The sequence below is a fragment of the Cetorhinus maximus genome, chromosome 6, assembly GCF_964194155.1.
Source record: "Cetorhinus maximus chromosome 6, sCetMax3.hap1.1, whole genome shotgun sequence".
In the NCBI taxonomy this organism is placed as follows: domain Eukaryota; kingdom Metazoa; phylum Chordata; class Chondrichthyes; order Lamniformes; family Cetorhinidae; genus Cetorhinus; species Cetorhinus maximus.
In genome coordinates, this window is record NC_135884.1 from 99,982,876 (window position 1) to 100,004,482 (window position 21,607).

A 21,607-nucleotide genomic window follows, 5' to 3' on the forward strand; every position below is an offset into this window, starting at 1 on the left:
AGATTTAACATGCACATTCACCAGGATATAAAAACAAGAGCACAATTCTAGGTGCAACTTTCTTCCCATCTTGCTCTCACAGGCTCCAATGATGCCAGTGTGGAAGGGCTTTTAGCAAGTGATACTCTGGCTACAATTAGATAAATAGTGGAACAAGGTAAATGAAGTCCCACCTAGTGGGAAGGTGGAGGTCGTCAAGAAGGATGAGGAGGGATAGTTTACTTTTGGCACAATAACACGGATGTCATTTGTGACTTTGCTAAGAACCATTTCAGTACTGTGGCAGGGGCAGAAACCTGTTTCATTCAAATGTGAAAGTCCAGGAAAGCTAGGCACAGAAGAAAAGACAATAGTCTGCATTGATGGTGGGGTCAAGGGTTGGTTTTTTGAGGAGAGGGGTAATAAGGCAGATTTAAAGCAAAGAGGGGCAGCACCTGAAGAGAGAGAATCATTAACAATATCAGGTAACACGGAGGCCAGGAGGGGAAGTTGGGTGGTCAGTCAGCAATTTGGCGGGAATGAGGTCGAGGGTTCAGGAGGTGAATCTCATGGAAAAGTTGAGCTCAGGGAGGGCTCGCGGGAACAGAGGGAAACTAGAGAAATATGTGAATTCAAGGCTGGAGTTGGTGGGGGGGTGGGTGTGTGCGATTGTGTGCCGGGGGGCGGAGGAACTATGAGGAAGTTTGGCCCATGGGATTAAAGCATGAGAGGCAGCTGATCAGAAAATCTCGATCTTAGCAACAAAACAAGTTCATGAGCTTCTTGCACTTATTGTTGGGGGTGAAGGTAGGGTAGTAGGTTTAAAGAAGATTGCTGCTTTTCTCTATGGCAAGCCGTGATTTATCTTTATTTCCAGGATGATTCTGCTTTATGTGCTCCCACCAGATCTGGCACTAAATGGTTAAACCTGTTGTCTGCCACAAGTCTGCATCCCTTGGATTTAAGAGAGAGAATTGAGAAGTGAACATCCAGAGTAAGAGAGAATAATGGTGTTATTTGGGATTAGGATATCAGAGATGGTGGTGAGGATCAAGTAAATCAGCAGCTGCAGAAATGTTGTGGTGACGGGGCTAAAGGCTAGTGGCTGGAGATTTTGCAAGTGCAGTTGCAAGTGAATTGTGGAATAATTTTTGCAGGGGCAGGCACAGAGGGAGGTATGGTTGGGGTGTGAAAGGGAGATTTTAATGGAGAGTGATACAAGGAAGTGATCAGAGGGTGATACCAAAGGAGTTGCGGGACCATGTGAGACAGCAAGATCAAGGCAGTAGCCATGAATATGAGTTGGGGAGTCTACGTGGAGGTGGAGATTTAGGGAGGATTAGAGGGCTGTGAAGTCAGAGGAAAAAGAGTATGATAAATTGGGATGGAGTTTGAGATCACAGAGGATGAGAAGTTGTTTGGTGCAGAGGGCGAAAGCAGGGGAGGTATCTTGCAAAGCACATTTTTTAACATACTTCTAAATTTCACACTGAAATCTGAACAAATGAACAACTTGTATTTACATAATGTCTTTACTGTACCAAAGTACTTCACAGAAATATTACCAGGCAAATCTTGATACCGAGCCATAGAACAGAAATGACAGGTGACCAAAAGCCTGGTTGAAGTGGTAGGTTTTAAGGAGCAACTTAAACAAGGAGAAAGAGGCACAGCTGTTTAGGGAGGGCATTCCAGAGCTTAGGCCTAGATAGCTGAAGGCACAGTTGCAAATGATGAGGTGAAAGAAATCAGGCATATGCAAGAGGTCAGAATTGGAGGAACACAGAAATTTCAGGGACTTGTAGAGTTGGAGAAGGTCAGAGATATGGAGGGGCAAGGAAATGGCAGAATTTAAAACAAGGATAAGAATTTTAGTATCCAGGCATTGCCAGACTGGGTGCCATCGAAAGCACAGAAATGATGGGTGAGTTAGGATGAGTTTGGGAGGCTCCCCAGAACAGCACTGGAATAGTAGAGTCTGGAGGTAACAAATATATAGATGAGATTCAGTTGCAGACAAGTTGAGGCAGGGACAGAGATAGGTGATCATAGGGAGGTCGAAGTAGGTAATGGGGCTGGAAGCTCAGCTCCTGGTCAAATAAGAAACCAAAATTGCGAATGGTCTAAACAGACAGTGACCAGGAAGGAAGATCAAGTCAGTGATTAGGGAATTAAATGTGTGACAGGAACCAAAGATCCAATATTTCATTTAAGTAGATGTTTTTTCCAGTGTATCTTATACAGATAAATATTCTACTTCTTACATTAGTAACACTGATCAATCTAAGCAATTGACAACATGCATAGTAAAAACTTTGGCACATGCAAACTCAATGCAACAATTTTCACCAAGCAAAAAGCACCCAAAATAGATTGATATATAAATAGATGTTATAGAATGAGTTTAAGCACTCAGGTCTACAAATACTACTCAAACATTTATCCTGTACAGAGAGAAGTTAATGTTGCATCTGCAGCTCTACCAGTGGCTGCATGTTGAACAGTGAAGAAGGCATTTGATAACACTCATGATCTACTGAATCAGAAACAAGAGTTGAAGTGCCTCACGAGAAATTTATGCACATTACTTAAGTTGACATTTTAGTGTGGTACTGAGGGAGTGCTGAACTGTCACAGATTCAAACTTTCAGTTGAGGCATTGAACAGACTCGGTTTTTCCCTCTCAGATGGATGAAAACGGTCCTATGATAACATTCAAAAAGAATAAAGGGTGTACTTCCACTGTCTTGACCTACATTTATCCCTCAACCAAAGCTACTAAAACGGATTTTTTTTTATCTTGTTGCTATTTGTGGGACCTTGATATGCACAAATTTACTGCTGCATTTTGTTTCATTACAGCAGTGATTCTGCTTCAAAGTAATTCATTGGCTGTGAACAGGCATGAGTTTACTATGATAATTCAAAGTTTTTTGCATTCGTTGAATTATATAAATAGAACAGCTAATTAGAAAATTAGTGCTTAAAAAAATTGATTAGATAATTTGTATTAAGCAACTTTGAATTAAGAGTACTGTACATGGAGTATAACCAATGGATTTCTACCAATTACCCTACAATCTGATCAGCCAAAAGATAAAAGTCACATGTAACAAACCACATCCAATGACTTACTCCCTCACCTCCAATACCCAATTAAAAATCACATATGCCCTGCTAAACTGTAAATCAAATGGGCATAGTAGGCTTGCAAATAGACCACGAGAGATTCCACTCATCGATGGAGAGGCATGCAATGCCTGAAATGAAATTATATAGGCATTGTTGTAGTGCCCTTTTACTTGTGCATTGTCAACATGTACCTGTTTCACAATGGCTGGAATCTCTTGTGGTCCCATAAATCGTTACTTCTAAGTTTTCGGTATTGGAGGTTAGGGAGTAAGTCACTGGGTGTGATTTTTCTTTTAAACATGTGAATGCACGTTACATTTTGGCTGAGCAGATTGTAGAGCAGTTCGTTGAAATCTATTGGGTTTGTTCCTACAATAAAAATACATCTTTCTCAATAGAAAGAAAATAGAATTTATAGAAGCTAGAAACTTTAATACATGCTTAAAATAGTCTAAATCCAAATAGTCTATCTGACTTTAATGTAAAAGAGAAAAACTTGCCAATATTTTTAATCCATTTTCTAAACTTGTCAAAAAGTACTTTCCATCTAAGTAACACTTAATAGTCTTGCTAACATTTTAATAGTTATTGAGAGAATGGTTACTATCTGATGGAAAGTTAGTTCACATTTGGACTTGTAGAGATATTTAATCAGGCATCCTTCATGCTTAATAACATTTAAAGTCACATCACCTACATACTGCAGAACAACAGCTGTGAAAAACATCACAGAAATGCATAGAATTTCGCAGCCTAGAAACAGGTCATTCATCCCAACAGGTCCACGTAATGTGTTTATGCTTCACACAAATCCCTCTCCCATCAGTATTTAAATTGCAATTGATTTTCCAAGAAGCACAGTTTCAAGTTCTTACCCATCTTCCTTTTTGCTCTTTCTTCTCAATTTGGGAGAGGATCGAGGAGATGTTTTTGATTTCCAGTCTTTAGTTGGAAGTCTGTGAGAAGCAGACTTTGAACCAAAGCTACATGACGTGGAAGCAAGACTTGCTACTTCATCATCATGATCGCTGTGTTAATAAAAAAAATAGGAATATAAATTTCCAGGGCATGCTTTGTTTTATTAAGACCACCTTCCTTCATCATCATAACCTTTTTTTTGACCCGAAGCAGTTACTCCATTTTAATGACTGCTCCATTTCTGCTAATTGCAGACTATAATGAGAGATAGCCTGAAGTAAAATGGAACCCATCATTTTCATTAGGTACAACTGAGTTAATGTCACTTCTATGAGCTTCTTTCCTCAGTCAGGCTATTAGGATAAACACTAAAATGCAAGTCACTTCACTCCACAGTCATACACTTGTATCTATTTATTTTCCTGATCAAGCAATAGCCAGTGCTCCTCTGTCCAACCATCCCCTCCATTCCCAATACCACATATTAAAATCGACAAATTTGACCAACGAGCAGGTTTGGTACTTTATGGATTACAAAGTACAGATTTTACTCACTAAACTAGTAGGCCGCACAATATTTGCACTGATTCTCAAGATAATTCTGCATTACCTCTGTTCAGCACTGGCATCTTGGCTATCATGCTGGTGTAACTGGTATGGATGCCTGTGAAAGGTGGAGTTCTTATGCTTCTCCTGCATATCCTCTCTTGAGCTTAAAAACAGAGCAACAGCAAATTGAAACTTTTGGAAGGGAAGCCATTTGAGCAATTAAAAGCAGACAGTCACTTAGAGGCATTATTTCATATTTATTCAAAGAAATTATGGAACTTAACCCTGACAAAAACCTAAACAGCATGTAAAAAAAAGTTTGAATGTGCTTGTTTCATTTGCTTAAAAATCAGAATGCATCCTTCAATCACAAAATTTAATAGGTTTATTTACTTGGCTGAAACGGCAATAGCGTGACTTTGGTATGAATGATGTTTCATTCTATTGTACAGATTTTGTGTATCCCAATTGTGAACCAGAATCAAAACTAGGCCACACTTCTGCTGCAGTCTTATGAATGAATAGACAAAAGATGCTATTTCACTTTCTATTTGCGAAATATATGTTGAAACAGAAAAAGAAAAACCATTGAATTCATTGTAACAGAAAAAAAGCCTTTACAGATTCTAAAGGCTTTGACATCCCATCTAATCATTGGCAATTATAATGAACACACTTTTTCTTTATAACATGCATACAGTATAGCTAGATTTTTGTACATACAAGTGCTGTTAATGTTAAAAAAAATCCAACCACACTTTGAAAAAGAAAATAGAAACCAAGGCAAAGGAGGAGAGTAGGAGGAATGACTAAAGGCTTGAACAAAGGAAAGAGTTTTAAGGAGTGTCTTAAGCAGAAGAGGGCTATGCAATTTAAGAAAATCTAGAGTGGTACCTAGAAAGGCCAAGACATGGCCCCCAGTGGTGGGGAGAAGAAATGGAGAGGGCAACACTGTCAGAGGAATGGGTTATACATTGGAAGACAGGGAATTGTTCAGTTGGAGGTGTTATAATCCAGAAAGCTAACTGGTGAAGGATATAGTGGGAACCTATCTTTACATTCTATTATAAGCATTTATTTTGCACAGTTGCAGATTACAGCAAGCACCTTTTAACCCAACAACCACAGTCTAAGTCAGTGTCTTATTTATAGGGTCACAGTGCATCCTCAGTGAATGCCCACCACCGGCCTACAATTAAACACAATTAATATACAATTAACAGGAGGAAGTTTCAGAACTAGGCTATGGAGGGGTTTAAACACAAGGATAAGAATTTAAAACATGAGGTGTTGAGGGACTGGAACACAATGCAGTTAAGTAAATGCAACCAGGATGACTTAGCAGGACTTGGCTGACAATAGGACCTGCACAGCAGAGTTTACATTGAGCGTTTACAATGAGCTGAATTCACGAAGGGAGAGAGATCAATCAAGGCAGCATTTAAGTTATCAAACTGGGAGATGACAAAGGCATCAATGAGGGTTTCAGTGTCAAACAGACTGAGTTGGGGGTGGAAGCAGGTGGTGATATGAAGGCGAAAGTAGGCAGTCATGGAAAGGATATGAATTTGGAAGTTCAGGTTGCGGTAAAACAGGCTGCCCAGGCTGTGAATACTCTGATTCAGCTAGAGATAATGGTTAAGGAGGAGAAATCGGGTGGATAAGGAAGGAACAGAGTTTTGTGACAGAGGTCTGAAGACCAAGGCTTTGATATTCCTAAATTAGCAGAAGGGAGTTAAGGTCATCCAAATAATGCAGGACAAGGACTCTGATAGCACAGACAAGTAGATGGGACAAGTGCGGTGGAGTAGAGCTAGAACTGAGGGTCTTCAGTAGTCAGACAGAAACTGGCCACATGTCTGCAGATATTCTAGCTACAAATAGATGTCCAAGAGTGGAACCAAGGACAATCTTAACTGTTGGAGAAAGAATGATCAACTGCTTCAAGGGTTGCAGATAGGTCAAGGAGGATTGAAAAATGAACCTGATGGCAAAATGGATACAGATTTGATAGCTGACAACATATTGAAGCACCCTGGAAAAGAAAAGTACTCTTCAGTGACTAAGGTCAAGATGAGTTTTTCAATGGGGTTCATCGAAGGGCGCATGTGCATTCAGGACTAGAGTGGAACAAAACTGGGAGCAGGTTTGGTTTAGAGGAGCAACTGAACAAATGGACTTTACCTTGAAGATGAAGGAAACTACATGCATTTGCTGTTAAAGATGAAGGTGGAAGGGGTACAGAAGAAAGGTTTAAGAGGTGCTAGTAGAAAAATGGAATCTGCAGTAATCATTCCCCTCCTAGTAGGACACAAAAATTAGGAGCAGTAAGCCATTCAGCCCCTTCAGCCTGCTTCGCCATTAGATAAGATCATAGCTGATCTGATTGTGGCGTCAACTCCACTTTCCTGTCTGTTCCCCATAACCCTCATCTCCCTTGTTGATCAAGAATCTAACTCAGTCTTGAATATATTTAATGACCCAGTCTCCACTGTTCTCTGGGGAAGAGAATTCCACAGAGAAACGACCCGCAGAGAAAAAAAATTCTTACCTCTGTCTTAAATGGGAGATCTCTAATTTTTAAAATTGTCCCCCCAATTCTGTACTCCCTCACCATAAGGGGAAACATCCTCTCAGCATCCACTTTGTCATCTCCTCAGGATCTTACATGTTTCAATAAGACTACCACTCATTCTTCTGAACTCTAATGGGTAAAGGCCCAATCTGCTCAACCTTTCCTTATGAGCTAACCCTTTCATCCCAGGAATCAGTTGAGTGAATCTTCTCTCAGCTGCTTCTAATGCAATTATAGCCTTTAAGCAAGGAGACGCGCTCCAGCTGTGGCCTAATCAAGGCCCTATGCGGCTGAAGCAACACTTCCCTTTTATATTCTATTACCCTTGCAATAAACGCCAACATTCCATTTGCCTTCCTAAACACTTACCATACATACATACTAACATTTTAAGATTCAAATTCTAATAAATTGTAAATAATTATTAGGCACTTAATCTATAAGCCTCTGGTCTATCTGCTAATAGGCAATTTTGAAGATTGTCATTTAGTGGTACAGAACTTGAGTATTGCTGAAAAAAAAAGACATGTCAAAGCTTTTCATCTTGCACTCATCAGGACACTTTGCAAGAATACCAATATAAGGGGAAAACAACATTTTACACTGTATGTGAAGAGTGTTCCAATTGGTTGACAAGCGGACTCTGTTTGGTAGAGGCATTGCCATGGAGAATGCACTACTGATAATGACTGACAGTTAACTGTCAAGCATTGTTTGAAATTTAAACTAGGCAGCTTAACTCTGATTGATCACGGCATTGCCCTGAGGAATGAGTCAGTGAATAGCTGTCCCTTATTTTGTTTAGCTGAAACAGGCGCAATGTGTGTACATGTTCTTTCTGTCTGCAAAGAACAGGGCCCTGTGTATTAATATATGTAGCTTCCAGTACACGCAAGTGCACCATACTCCGAGCCCAACTGATCATCTTAAATTGATCGTAAGCATAATTCTCAGCACATCAACGTGCTAAGAATTATGCTGACAACTAGATTCCACTTGCCAACCAATCAGCACTCTCTTCACAGAGTATGAAATGTTGTTTTCCCCTTATATTGGTATTCTTGCCAAGTGTCCTGATAAGTGCAAGATGAAAAGCTTTGACGTCTCTTTTTTCAGCAATACTTCATTTTGAAGAGCTTGGTAGCGCATAAGACTTCATTAAATGCAATAAAGAAATTGCTATAAAATGAGTTAATTGTTAATCCTTTGGCTACACCCCTCCAGAAAAGTCCAAGTTAGAAAAAAGTGCACTGTCATCATAAGAGGTGTGGTTCACTTATGGAAACTGATAAAACATCTTATGAAGAATGCCTTAAAACACAAAATGGTAAATATTTTCACTTTTTTGGTGGACAAAATGTATTATTTATTAAAATTGATAAATTGTCAAAACTTTGGTGGAACCATCCTAATATGCACATTTTCTGTTAGAAATTAATCCCAAATTTTCTGGAATATTACTTCATCAATTATTTACTCCAGTCAGTAAACTCATTTTAAACCAACTTTATAACAATTAAATCTCAGATGCCAACGATAAATACAAACTTCTTTAAAAACAATTTAATTTTCCATTAACCGTCAACTTAAATTGGCTAATAAAATCTTGAAGATTTGCTATCAATTCAAATTAATTCTGATTATGCATTGTGGTACTTCCATTTTTGATCAAATAACGTATATGGAAAACAAAATTACAGAAAGTTTGGAAATGTTGATAGGGAAAGCATTAAGTTGTAAATGAAACAATAAAAAAATCCAAATATCAAGCAAAGAAACAGTATTCCTTTACCACAGGACAACCCGCTACTGAAAGATACATTGTGATATACAAACATGGTTACTATTTTAAAAGGCCAAAAACTTGAACAATCATTTTTGTTCAGAGTTCCACAGCTTGTGTGGACAACAGAGGAATGCCATCTTACAAGATGGAGACTAGAGCAAAAAAGCCGAAGATAGAAATATCACTACTCAACCAGTATATGGAAAAAAAAAGAGGCAAATTAACATTTGGAGTTGAGATAATTTCTCACCCAAACCTGTCCTTCCTGTTACTGCTGAATCTACTGTGTATATCCAGCATGTTCTACTTCCAGTATGAAGTTTCTCTTTTTATCACAAACAGCTCAGGTTTTAGGTTTCTTGGCATACAGATCTCTCCACCACTGCTGAAATGACAAGTTACTTCAGTCCTAGACAAGGGCATACAATAAGGTGCACCAATTTGCTGCTTCATAACAGTTTACCAACGATCAAATAAGGACGGGGTACTCAGTGGCCCAGGCCATTTTATCTGAAGAAAATTGCACACCAAAAGACTCCTAGAGGAGATAACATTTTAAGCAGCCATAATCACATTAAGTGCCATGTTATATCTTCATCTCCTTTCAGAATTTTTATAGTGATAAACATAACTAATATATTTTCCTCTACAGTGCTGAGAGTGGGGGCATGAGAAGGAAGATGATTCCTTGTGCCTTATATCTCAGATAACTCTCTCCTAATCCAGGCAAGAAATACAAACCAGGCAGAAAGCACGAGCTAACACCTGCTCCAACCAACATCTTAAATAATTGTTATGCATAGTCAAGTAGCTTTTACAGAGCTGGACTGGCAGAGACCTGAGCGCGGATTGCTTTTCCAGTCCCATCCAAGGAATGTTACACAGCACAAACAAAAAATCAGCAAGATAGCAGAGGAAAGGGAAGGAGCAGATTCAAGAGTTTGAAGGCATAATTATTTTTTTAAATAGATAATACATTAATTGGCCAATTGTGTCATAATACAAAACTTTTGATTGTACCTCTCATTGATGCTGTTCCGAGTTTCTCGGGTAATGTCAGGTGCTGCTGGCCAAGGTTGGCTGGCAACATTGTCCGCTGCTGTATTCTCCTGAGATAAGACAGTTTCTAAGAGCGATGGAGTACTCAATCGCTCCACCTCCACCTGAGGCATATCCAGAGAGTGATGGCTATGTTCCGAGTTAGGTCTACTTCTCGGAGATAATAGATGCAGTGCTGAGGCAGCAGAGGCCATGCTATCTATATGTTGAGTCGGTTCCAGGACCTCAGTAGCTAACACAGAGCCTGAAAATGCACGCTGAAGGGTCTCTGAGGCAATTTCAGGAATGTCCTGTGACAATGCTGTGGAGGCAGAGGAGATGACATCAGGGGAGCGTTCCCGTGTTGGAGAACTTTGAGGCACACAGAGAGGGTCCACAGACTGAAGCTCCAGGGGAAGCGATGAGTTAGCACCAGGAACCTGACAGAGTGGAAAATAAATCAGACGTATTCCAATTAAATACCAACTAAAAATCAAATCTTAATTAAGTGCTATCCTACTTCTAATTAATCATACTGACTTCCACTGTGAAACCCTGCATGAAACCAAGCTGTGGGTTTAAGCCCCATAACAAAACTTCAGCGCATAACCTAAGCTGATATTTCCTTGCAGTAAGCAAGGAAGTGCTGCATTGTCAGAAGTGCCATCCTTCAGATAATATATTAAAATGAGGTACCATCTGCCAATTCAAATGAACAATCACATGGCATATTTAGCGATCAAGGATTTTTTTCAGTATCTTGATTAACATTTCCCCTTTACCCATTGCCACCAAAAAAAGATTCAGCTCAATGCTGTTTGTGCACTAAATGGCTACCAACTTTTCCTTGCATTTTAAAGTAGTTCATTGTAAATGAAGCACCAAAACACTTAAGATGTAAGACATAAGGGCTTGAGGCCAGCGGTGAAGGGGCAGCACTCGTTGCTGACTTCGAAGAAAGCTGCCCACAAAGATTTAGCAAGTTCTGGGGCATCAATTTCTCCAATACAACATCAATTTTATTCTGGTGCCCTCCAGCATCTAGTAATAGTGAAACCATCAAACAGGCTGAGCAGCCAATCAGATTGAAGAATTCTCACAACAGCAAACCAGGAAGTAATCATCCTATACCTTTTAATCATTTTACAGAGAATTAAATAACAATTGGGATATATACATGGGATTAATGTAGAAGTTGAAATATTAAACCCAAAATTTTTTAAAAACCTTTGGAATTTTCATGCATTGGAGGGAATGACACCGCAGTCTTCTAAATTTTATTTTCAGGGCTAGATAGTCATAATTACTAATGAACAAACTAAGTACACAGTTAAAAACTCAATTACACCTCATTCAACAAGGCTTAGCTTTTTCAATCATTTTTACAGCAAGAACTGTGCCTAAAAAGTTGAAGTTCATATCCAATCATCTGCGAAGGTTGCAACGGTGCATCCCTTATGAAGAAGCAAGTTATTGACAGCAACTTCTAGGTTTCCATGGTTAGCTATGCACATCCAGACACCAGGAGGTTGCTGTCAGTTTTATGCAGTAATGACAGTGAAGGATGACAGTTCTATCATCATTACAACCACAAATTATATAAATGCAAATCTATCTTTCTTTGTCCCTGTACAGGCAGTCATCGACTTTATGATGTTCAAGTTACAACTAACTGCACTTGCAACGTTTACAAATTAACACCGTTTTGACTTTCCCACATTGCTATTACAGCAAACAAGTTCCCAACATTCATACATGCGCATTGACATTCTGCGCCGCTCATCTCCCTGATTCAAAATGCTCAATGACAAACCCTGCCAATCTTCTGGAAAACCAGTGATAAATATTAAGAGATTATCATGGAGCAGAACATAACATCAACAACTTACATTTTCTTATGTTAAAGGCTCTATTTAAATGCATCAATGTGCCTCACAAGAACAAAAATTGATAGCAAGCTACGAGAAGGTTTTAGGAGCGGTGAGTAAAAGCTTTGTCAAAGAGGTAGGTTTAAAGAACAGTTTTAGAGAAGGGAAATTCCTGTGCTTATGGTGTTAGGTAGCTGCAGGTAGAGCTGCCAATAGTGGAGCAAAGTGAGCAATTGAGCCAGAGTTAGAGGAAAACAGATTTCCCTCAGGTTTTGTGATGGTTACAGAAATAGGGATGGTAAGGCTGTAAAAGTGAATTCAACATGAGGATGAGAATTTTAAACTGAACATGTTACAGAACAGGGAGATAATGTAGGTCAGCAAGCACAGGAGTGGAACAGAGGATAGGGGCAGAGTTTCAGATGATCGGAATTTTATGGACGATGGCAGGCTAGTCGGTGTGTCATTGAAATAATCAAGTCTGGAGACATGGGTGAGGTAGGAGCAGAGAGGGGTGATGTAATGGAGAGTACACACAAATAAAATTTACAATTTTATTAAGTTCTAACAAAAACTATAATATTCTAACAATCATGAACAAAAATATTACTGCATTCTTCAACAGTTAACTTTTTGTGTTCTAGGACTACACCATGCAGAATAGCAGATAAAATTGGTTCTGCGTAAAATACCAATCAAAGCAGTTGACATTATTCTTGCTGATTAGCCATCAAAAATGCATTTGGTAAATCGAAACATGTCCTAGGGTTTTATCAGTAAATTACAAAATAACAATTTTTTGTGTCCACTGCTCTGAGTTTCTTAATAGTAGCCAGTGAGAAAAGAGGAGAGAGGGTGGTCCAGAGACAGACAGCAGCACCTAAAAGTGGCTCCAGAGCAGACTGATCACATTCCTAGAAAAGTCAAAGTGTGATGTCACAGGAAAACAGTTGACTGATTGCTGAGCATTTTTCTCATTTATCTTCAAAATTCGCGTAATTTTAGTAATTGGTTTAATAGTAGTATAGCTTATTAGATTGACTGATGAGTGTTTCCCATTTATCTTAACTAGGGATAAGTAGAACATTTATTGAAATAATAAAAATTTAAACAGGCTGGAGTAAAGACATTAATTAAAATTTAATCAGTAAAATAAATAAAGGCTATAAAGATGGCAGGGCAGGTGATGCATGGTGGCTGCAGAATGTGGGAGCTCGTGGACACCTGCGTCATCCAAGACAAACACAAATGCACTGTCTGCAGCTGGAGGAATTTCAGCTCAGAATCATTGAACTGGGGGTCAAGCTGCAGACACTGCGGCACATCAGAGAGTGGCAAAGTTGCCTGGACACTTTGTTCCAGGAGATAGTCACACCTTAGGATAGGGTTGTGTGATTTGATCCATGGTCAGGGACAGGAGTGTGTGGCTGTGAGTGAGACAGGTATGAAGAACATGAAGGTAGAAGTGGAAGAGCCTCAGCCCTTGCAATTGTCCAACAGATTCAAGATTCTAGCAGCCTATATGGACGAAAGTGCAGAGTGGATGAGTGAACTGACCATGGCACCATGGTACAGGAAGCAATTCAAGCAAGGGGAGTTAATAGGTGATAGGGTTCAGTATAGCCAGGAGGATACACGTAGTTCTCTGCAGCCGAGAGTCAGAGTCCAAAAGGCTGGAAGGCCAGGGTTCCGGAAATCTGCTCTAGGCTGGAGAGGAACTTGCAGTGGGAGGGGAGGGTTCAGTTGTCGCGGTCCATGTAGGTACCAATGACATAGGTAGCATTAGGAAAGTGGTTCTGTTTAGAGAGGTATGAGCTACTGGGGGCTAAATTAAAAAGCAGAACCTCAAACCTAATAATCTCTGGATTATTACCTGAGCCATGAGCAAATTGGAGTCAGGCAAATAATCACAAAATTGTTACGGTGCAGGAGGCCATTCGGCCCATTGTGTCTGCACCAGCTCTCTGAATGAGCATTATGACTCAGTGCCATTCTCCTGCCTTTTCCCCGTAACCCTGCATTTTGTTTCTATTTAAATAATCATCTAATGCCCTCTTGAATGCCTCTTCCAGGCAGTGCATTCCAGACCTGAACCGCTCGCTGTGTGAAAAAGTTCTCTCATATCGCATTTGCTTCTTTTGCAAATCACATTAAATCTGTGCCCTCTCGTTCTCAATCCTTTTGCGAGCGGGAACAGTTTCACCCTATCTACTCTGTCCAGCCCCCTCATGATTTTGAACACCTCTATCAAATCTCCTCTTAGCCCTCTCCTCTCCATGGAGGACAGACCCAACTTCTCCAACCTATCGTCATAGCTGAATTTTATCGTCCCTGGAACCATTTTTGTAAACCTCTTCTGCACTCTCTCCAATGAGTTTACATCCTTCCTAAAGTGTGGCACCCAGAACTGTACACAATACTCCAGCTGAGGTTAATAAGATTAGAAAGTTAAATGCATGGCTCAAAGATTGGTGTGGGGCAATTAGTTTTCAATTCATGGGGCAGTGGTACCAGGGCTGGGGAAAGTGAGAGCTGTACTGTCGGGATGGTGTTCACCTGAACCGTGCTGGGACCAGTGTTCTGGCAAATCATATAATTAGAGCGATGGAGAAAGCTTTAAACTAAATAGTGGGGGTGAGAGATCAAGTGAGGAAAGATGCAATAAATTAAAGAGAACAAGACAAGAGAGAAATGTAGAAATAAGGGAATTGATAATCTGAGCGTAACAGGAAGGGAAAGAGTGTACAAACTTAAGAGTACGCCAGCAGATAAGGCTAGAGCTTGCAAAAATAATAGAAAGACAGAATTAAAGGCACTCTATCTGAATACACATAGCATTTTCAACACGGTAGAGATGAATTGACAGCATAAAGAGAAGTAAACAGGTATGATCTGATTGCTATTACGGCTGCATGGGTGACCAAGGCTGGGAACTGAATGTTCATCGGTAGTTGACATTTAGGAAGGATAGGCAAAAAGGAAAAGGGGGTAGGGGAGCACCGTTAATAAGAGGTTTGATCAGCATATTAGTGAAATAGGATTTTCGAGTGAAAGATCATGATGTAGAATCAGTTTGGTGGAGAGAACAAAAAGCATGGGGCAGCAAATATTGATAGTTGTTGTTTTTAGGCAACCAAACAGTAGTGATAATGTAAGGCATGGTATAAATCAGGAAATTAGGGGTGCATGCAACAAGGGTAATGCAGTAAACATGGGGTAATTCAATCTACATATGGACTGAGTAAACCTAATTAGCACAAATGCTAAGGATGATGAATACCTGGAATGCATGTGAGATGGCTTTCTAGGAACAGTATGTTGCAGAACCATCTAGAGAACATGCTATTTTCATCAAGTATTGTGTAATGAGAAAGGGCTAAATAATAGTCTTGCTGTAAAGGAACCTCTAGGGAAGAGTGACCATAACAAGCTAGAATTTTACATGAAGTTTGAAAGTGATGTAGTTCAATCCAAAACGGGGTCTTAAATCTGAACTACAAAAGTGTGATGGGCAAATTGGCTATCGTAGCTTGGGAAAGTATATTACAAGGTATGACAGTAGACAGGCAATGGCTAGCATTTAAGTAGTTAATATGTGGTTTACAACAAATTTACATTCCTTTGAAGCACATAAACTATGCAGGAAAGGTGATCCAACCATGGCTAACAAGAGAAGGTTGCATTGGATCAAAGGAGAGGCTTATAAAGTTGCCAAAACAAAGTAGTAAGCCTGAGGATTGGGAGCATTTTATAATTCAACAAAGGAAGACCAAAAAAGATAGAAAAAATAGAATATGAAAGTAAATAGCAAGAAACAAAAAATGGACTGTAAAAGCTTCTATAAGTATATAAAAAGGAAAAGATTAACAAAGACAAATGTGGGCCCACTAACGGCATAGACAGGAGAATTTATAATGGGGAATAAGGAAATGGCAGAGAAACTAAACAAATGCTTTGTTTATGTGTTTATGACGATACAAAAAGCTTCCCAGCGATACTAGAGAACCAAGGGACTAGCAAGAATGAAAAACTGAAAGAAATTAGAATTAGAAGAAAAGTAGCACTGGAGAAATTAATGAGACTGAAAGTTGATAAATCCCCTCAACCTATTGATCGACATCCCAGAGTGTTGAAAGAGGTGGCTGAAGAGATAGTGGATGCATTTGAGGTCATCTTCTAAAAATTTATAGATTCTGGGATGGTTCATGCAGATTGGAAGAGAGCACATAAAACCCTACAGTTTAAGAAAGTAGGGAGAGAAAAATTAGGGGACTGCAGGCCTATTAGCCTGACATCAGTAGTAGGGAAAATACTAGAATCTATTATGAAGGATGTGATAATTGGACACACAGAAAATGGTAGGATTGGGCAGAGTCAACATGGATTTATGAAAGGGATATCATGTTTGACAAACCCGTTAAGATTTTTTTGAGGATGTAACTTGCCGAATAGATTATGGGGAACTAGTGGATGTGGTATATTTGGATTTTCAGAATACTTTTGATAAGGTCCCACACAAGAGGTTAGTAAGTAAAATTAGAGCTTGTGGGATTGGGGGTAATATACTGGTATGCACCGAGAATTGGATAGCAGACATAAATCAGAGTGTAGGAGTAAATGGGTCATTCTCAGGCTGGTAGAATATGACTAGTGGGATACTGCAAGGATCAGTACTTTGGCCCCAGCTATTCACAATCTATGTCAATGATTTGGATGTGGAGGCCAAACGTAATATTTCTAAGTTTGCTAATGACACAAAAGTTAGGTGGGAATGTGAGTTGTGAGGAGGATGCTAAAAGGCTTCAACGGGATTTAGACAGGCTAAGTGTGTAGGCAAGAACATGGCAGATGGAATATAATGTGGAAAAATGTGAAGTTATCCATTTGCTAGGAAAAACAGAAATGCAGCATATTTCTTAAGTGGTGAGAGATTGGGAAGTATTGATGTCCAAAGGGGCCTGGGTGTCCTTGTTTATAAGTCACTGAAAGCTAACATGCAAGTGCAGCAAGCAATTAGGAAGGCAAATGGTATGTTGGGCTTTACGGCAAGAGGATTTGAGTGCAGGAATAAAGAATTCTTGGTGCAATTATATAGAGCTTCAGTGAGGCCATACCTGGAGTGTTGTGTACAGTTTTGGGCTCCTTACCTAAGGAAGGATATACCTGCCATAGGGGGGAGTGCAACAAAGGTTAACCAGACTGACCCCGGGATGGTGGGATTGTCCTATGAGGAGAGATTAAGCAGACTGGGCTCATATTCTCTAGGCTTTAGAAGAATGAGAGGCAATTTCATTGAAGCATACAACATTCTTACAGGACTCGACAAGGTCGATGCAGGGGATCTCAGAATAAGAGATTGGTCTTTTAGGATTGAGGTGAGATGGAATTTTTTCACTCAAAGGGTGGTGAATCTTTGGAGTTCTCTACTCCAGAGGGGTGTGGAGGCTCAATAATTGAGTATATTCAAGATAGATTTTCATATATTAAAGATATCTATGGATATGGGGATAGTGTGGGAAAATGGCATTGAGGTAGAGGATCAGACACTATATACTTGAATGGCAGAGCTGCTTGAGGGACCGAATGGCCTACTCCTTCCTTTATGTCCCTATGTTCAGTGTTTTAAGTAGGGATGTTTACCCTTCACTTCTATTAACCTAATGTGCAGGCACTAAGCTAACTGCTGTCATCCAGGAGCTTACTTTGACTATTATTATTTTTAACATGACATGCATTAAAAAAAATAAAACCAGTTAACACTTTCCATTTTTATGCTGCCAAGTGCTCCATGTATATACTTTCTTCCCCTTTTAGCCTTTATACTAGTATTAGTCTATCAGTTCGCAAAGTTGCATACCAAGTTGTGCTTCATCTTCTCCCCGACATTGTACAGTGCACGTTATTTCTGTGAAAATCAATACACAACGAACACAACTTTTTTTTAAAAGGTGTCTTCTTTTGTAATGGGCATACCTGAAGAGGTTTTGAGGGTAGTTGGTCAGAAAGCCCTGGGATAAGCTGTACAGAGTTGCTCCTTGGACTAGCTTGAACAGTGCTGCTTGTGCTATTACTGATAGCGACATTCTCCAAAGTCATCTTTGGGCTTAGGCACAGGTCTTCAGCAGGTCTAAAAAAAGAAAATGCACAAAGAGTTAAATTATTATTACACTGTCACTCACCAGAATCTGTACCAGCCAAAACAAATTGCAGAAATCTTGTTAGCATGTTTAAAATCATTTTTGTCACAAGTCCTAATTTTAAAACATGCACAATTACAAAAAATTCCCTTGTGATATCAAGCACGACATTGATATGTGAAGTAGGCATCATACTTTCAGCCTGATTTGTTCAAGTTTCATGTTCCAATCATCAATAAATGACAACTAAAGCAGGGGGTGTACGAATCAAACTTGATGAAACTGTCATTTGAGAAAATACTAAGGACACACAAAAACAAGAAGTATAAGCAGTGAGCAAAATCTATCCGCAAAAGGTGGCAACAAAACAAATCACTAAATATCTTACTGAAAATCCTTAGCCACTTTCTTGGCCTTCCTTGTAAGTTGTGCACATTAGAGATAAGATTATCAGAAGGTGACAAAAAAAAATCACATTTAGAAGAAAATTAAACTTGCCCATACAATAACATTTTCTGTGTGAAATGCTAAGGCTTTCCATCAGAGTCCTCTGCTGATGAAAGTAATCAGAGTATACGGCTCTCAAGTTCCCAAACTATCAGCATCAGCTAAATAGATAACAAGTTGCAGATCTCAAAACGATCAATGCCTTCCAACTTTTCATAAGCTCAGTTCTAATAGAAAATTGCCGAGAATTAAAACCTCCAATGAACCAGCTGAAAGTAATTAATTTTTTTCTTTAAATATAAATCAAGCAAGGTAGAAGCATGAAAGGTTAATTCCCCTCCCCCTGAAATAACTCAAAGGCCCAGATTTAGCAGTCAGCAACAAGTAATAGTGCTCAATGCTGCCTTCGAAGAAGGTCGAGCAAACTCTGTGGCATGTATTTCACCTCTCTCTACATTAATTTCATCATATGCCAGGAATAGGGGATAGGAATCTTTTGTATCCAGCAACAGTGATAGAGGTTATGCAGTCAATCACGTTGTAGAATTCTCAGACAGGAAACCAGGAAATAACAAGTGCCAATATCTTTCACTTTTTCATTTTACAGAGTGAAAGAACAATTAGGACATACTCATGGTATTAATGTAGCAGCTGAAATATTAAACATTAAAAAAAAATGAAAATCTGTAGAATTATCATGGTGAAATTTGATATTTCAACAAATATATAAAATTAGTTTTCAGGGCTAGAGAGTTTGTTCAATAGTAATTATGACGTAGTATGTTTAGTGCTACAAATTCAGTTACACCTCATTGTAAAAACGCTTGTAAACATTATGTCTTGTTCAAAGAGATTAATTGCCTAAACAGTGGAAGATCATGACATGATCTTCCAACATTTCCAACTTTGAAGAATAGCACACCCTGTGGAGGAGTGGGAAATCACATACATATGAACATACAAACGAGGAGGAGGTCATTCAGCCTCTTGAGCCTGCTCCACCATTTAATAAGATCACGGCTAATCTGATTGTAACCTCAAATTTGCATCCCACCTACTCACAATAACCTATCATCCCCTTGCTTACCAAGAATCTATCTACCTCTGCCTTAAAAATATTCAAAGACTTTGCTTCCAGCGCCTTTTGAGGAAGAGAGTTCCAAAGACTCATGACCCTCAGAAAAAAATCTGCCCCATCTCCATTTTAAATGGACAGCCCCTTATTTTTAAACAGTGGCCCCTAGTTCCAAATTCTCCCACAAGAGGAAACATCCTCTCCACAACTACCCTGTCAAAGCCCCTCAGGATCTTAAAGGTTTCAATTATGTTGCCTCTTACTCTTCTAAATTCCAATGGATACAAGCCTAACCTGTGCAACCTTTCCTCATAAGACAACTCATCCATTCCAGGTATTAGTCTGGTAAACCTTCTTTGAATTGCTTCCAGTGCATTAACGTCCTTCTTTAAATAAGGTGACCTGTACTGTACACAGTACTCCAGGCATGGTTGCACTAGCGCTCTATATAACTGAAGCATAACCTCCCTACTTTTGTATTAAATTCCCTTCTTAATAAATAACATTCTATTAGCTTTCCTAATTATTTGCTGTACCTGCATACTAGCCTTTTGCAATTCACATCACTGACAGCAATTTCTAGATTTCCATCTTTAACTGCACGTGCGGCACCAAATGTTGCTGCCAGATTCACAGAGTAATGACGGAAAATGCTGATAGTCTCACTATCAACTTACAACTGCAAAATCTGGACCACAGAAAATTTAGACATAATGTATGCTATCAAATCTTCCACAAGATCAAAAAAGGCAGGCAGTAAGGCAACAGAGTCTAAAGGAGAAAAGCATCGAGAAAAGACTCAGACTGGAGGAAGAAAAAGTGCTTTTTATATTTTATAACGTATGTTTTCAAACGATTACACCAGTTGCATTTTGTGTTTATACTATATTAACAATGTTTTGTGAATTAAAACAGCAACACATTTGTGAAAGATCATCCCTTTAACTGTAGACAGTAGGTACAAACAATATTCCCTCTAAGCAACGTGGGTGCATGGCTGGATCGATATTCGGAACGTACGCAGCTGTGCAATAAACAGGGTATAAGCAGGCTAGGCACAATTAATGACATGTGTGTACACCATCACGCAACAATCTTAAAGGGACCATGCAAAGCAAACAGGCCGCACACAAAAGAAGTTAGAGGGAACACTGAGACTGAATACAAAGTAAACATTGTTGTATGGATATTTGACAACAAAAGAAAGATGTAAACTTAAATACATAGTAGTTCAGAAGTGATTAAGTATAAATAGCTGTCCTCTAAACAGATGGAAACTAATTTGAAGAACTGCTACACCGATATTACAAAGCAATTTAGCTAAGTCGAGTTTGCAAGAGTACAAATCATTTATACAATCAATCTGCAGTCGCCAAGACACTATTTCCTCCTGAAAGCAATTGATAAATACTTCTACCACTCTCTATGGAGATCGCTTACAAATTTCTTTTCAAATGTTTTGTGAAGATTTTCACCCTCCACTGCTCCAAATAAACAGTAAACTTCAGAATTGTGTCTTGTATATTCTTGCAATCATAGATGTAATATATTTGGATTAGATATATCTGGATTTTCAAAAGGCCTTCGAAAAGTACCACACAGTCGATTCATGATTAGTCAGAGCAAGTGGAGAAGGGAGAAGCAGCAGGACTGATTGCAAACTAGCTATAGAATAATGAAGATAGTAGAACTTAAGGGTAGCTACCCAGACCGGTAAAGGTGGGAAGTAGTATTCTACAAAGATCGGTGCTGAGACCATAGTTCGCAATTTACATAAACAATTTGGACTTGGAAAATGGTACAATTTTAAAATTTGCAGACACCAAATTGAGGTATAGTAAATATTGAGGAAGTCAAGTATAAGATGACATTAATAAGCTTACAGAATGAGTGCATAATGTGCAAATTAATTTTAATATAAATAAATGTGAACTATTATATTTTGATAGAAAAAGGGAGACCACATACTGCTTGGATAATACAGGTCTAAATGGAGTAAAAGAGCAAAGGAAACCAGGGGTACAGAGACGCAAATCACTAAAAATAGTGACACAGATTAATTAAGCCATTTTTCTTTGTAAAAATGCAACCAATTAACTTCTA

General features: G+C 39.1%; 1 protein-coding gene across 1 annotated transcript in view; it reads right to left on the reverse strand.

The window, feature by feature from the left end:
- Positions 1-21,607, reverse strand: part of edc4 (enhancer of mRNA decapping 4) — a 99,797-nt gene that overhangs the window by 37,179 nt on the left and 41,011 nt on the right. The window contains exons 17-20 of the mRNA XM_078544168.1: positions 17,819-17,972; positions 9,960-10,417; positions 4,640-4,741; positions 3,987-4,139 (exon numbers count right to left, since the gene is read on the reverse strand). Coding sequence (XP_078400294.1) covers positions 3,987-4,139; positions 4,640-4,741; positions 9,960-10,417; positions 17,819-17,972 — 867 coding nt within the window. The remainder of the gene's footprint in view (positions 1-3,986; positions 4,140-4,639; positions 4,742-9,959; positions 10,418-17,818; positions 17,973-21,607) is intronic.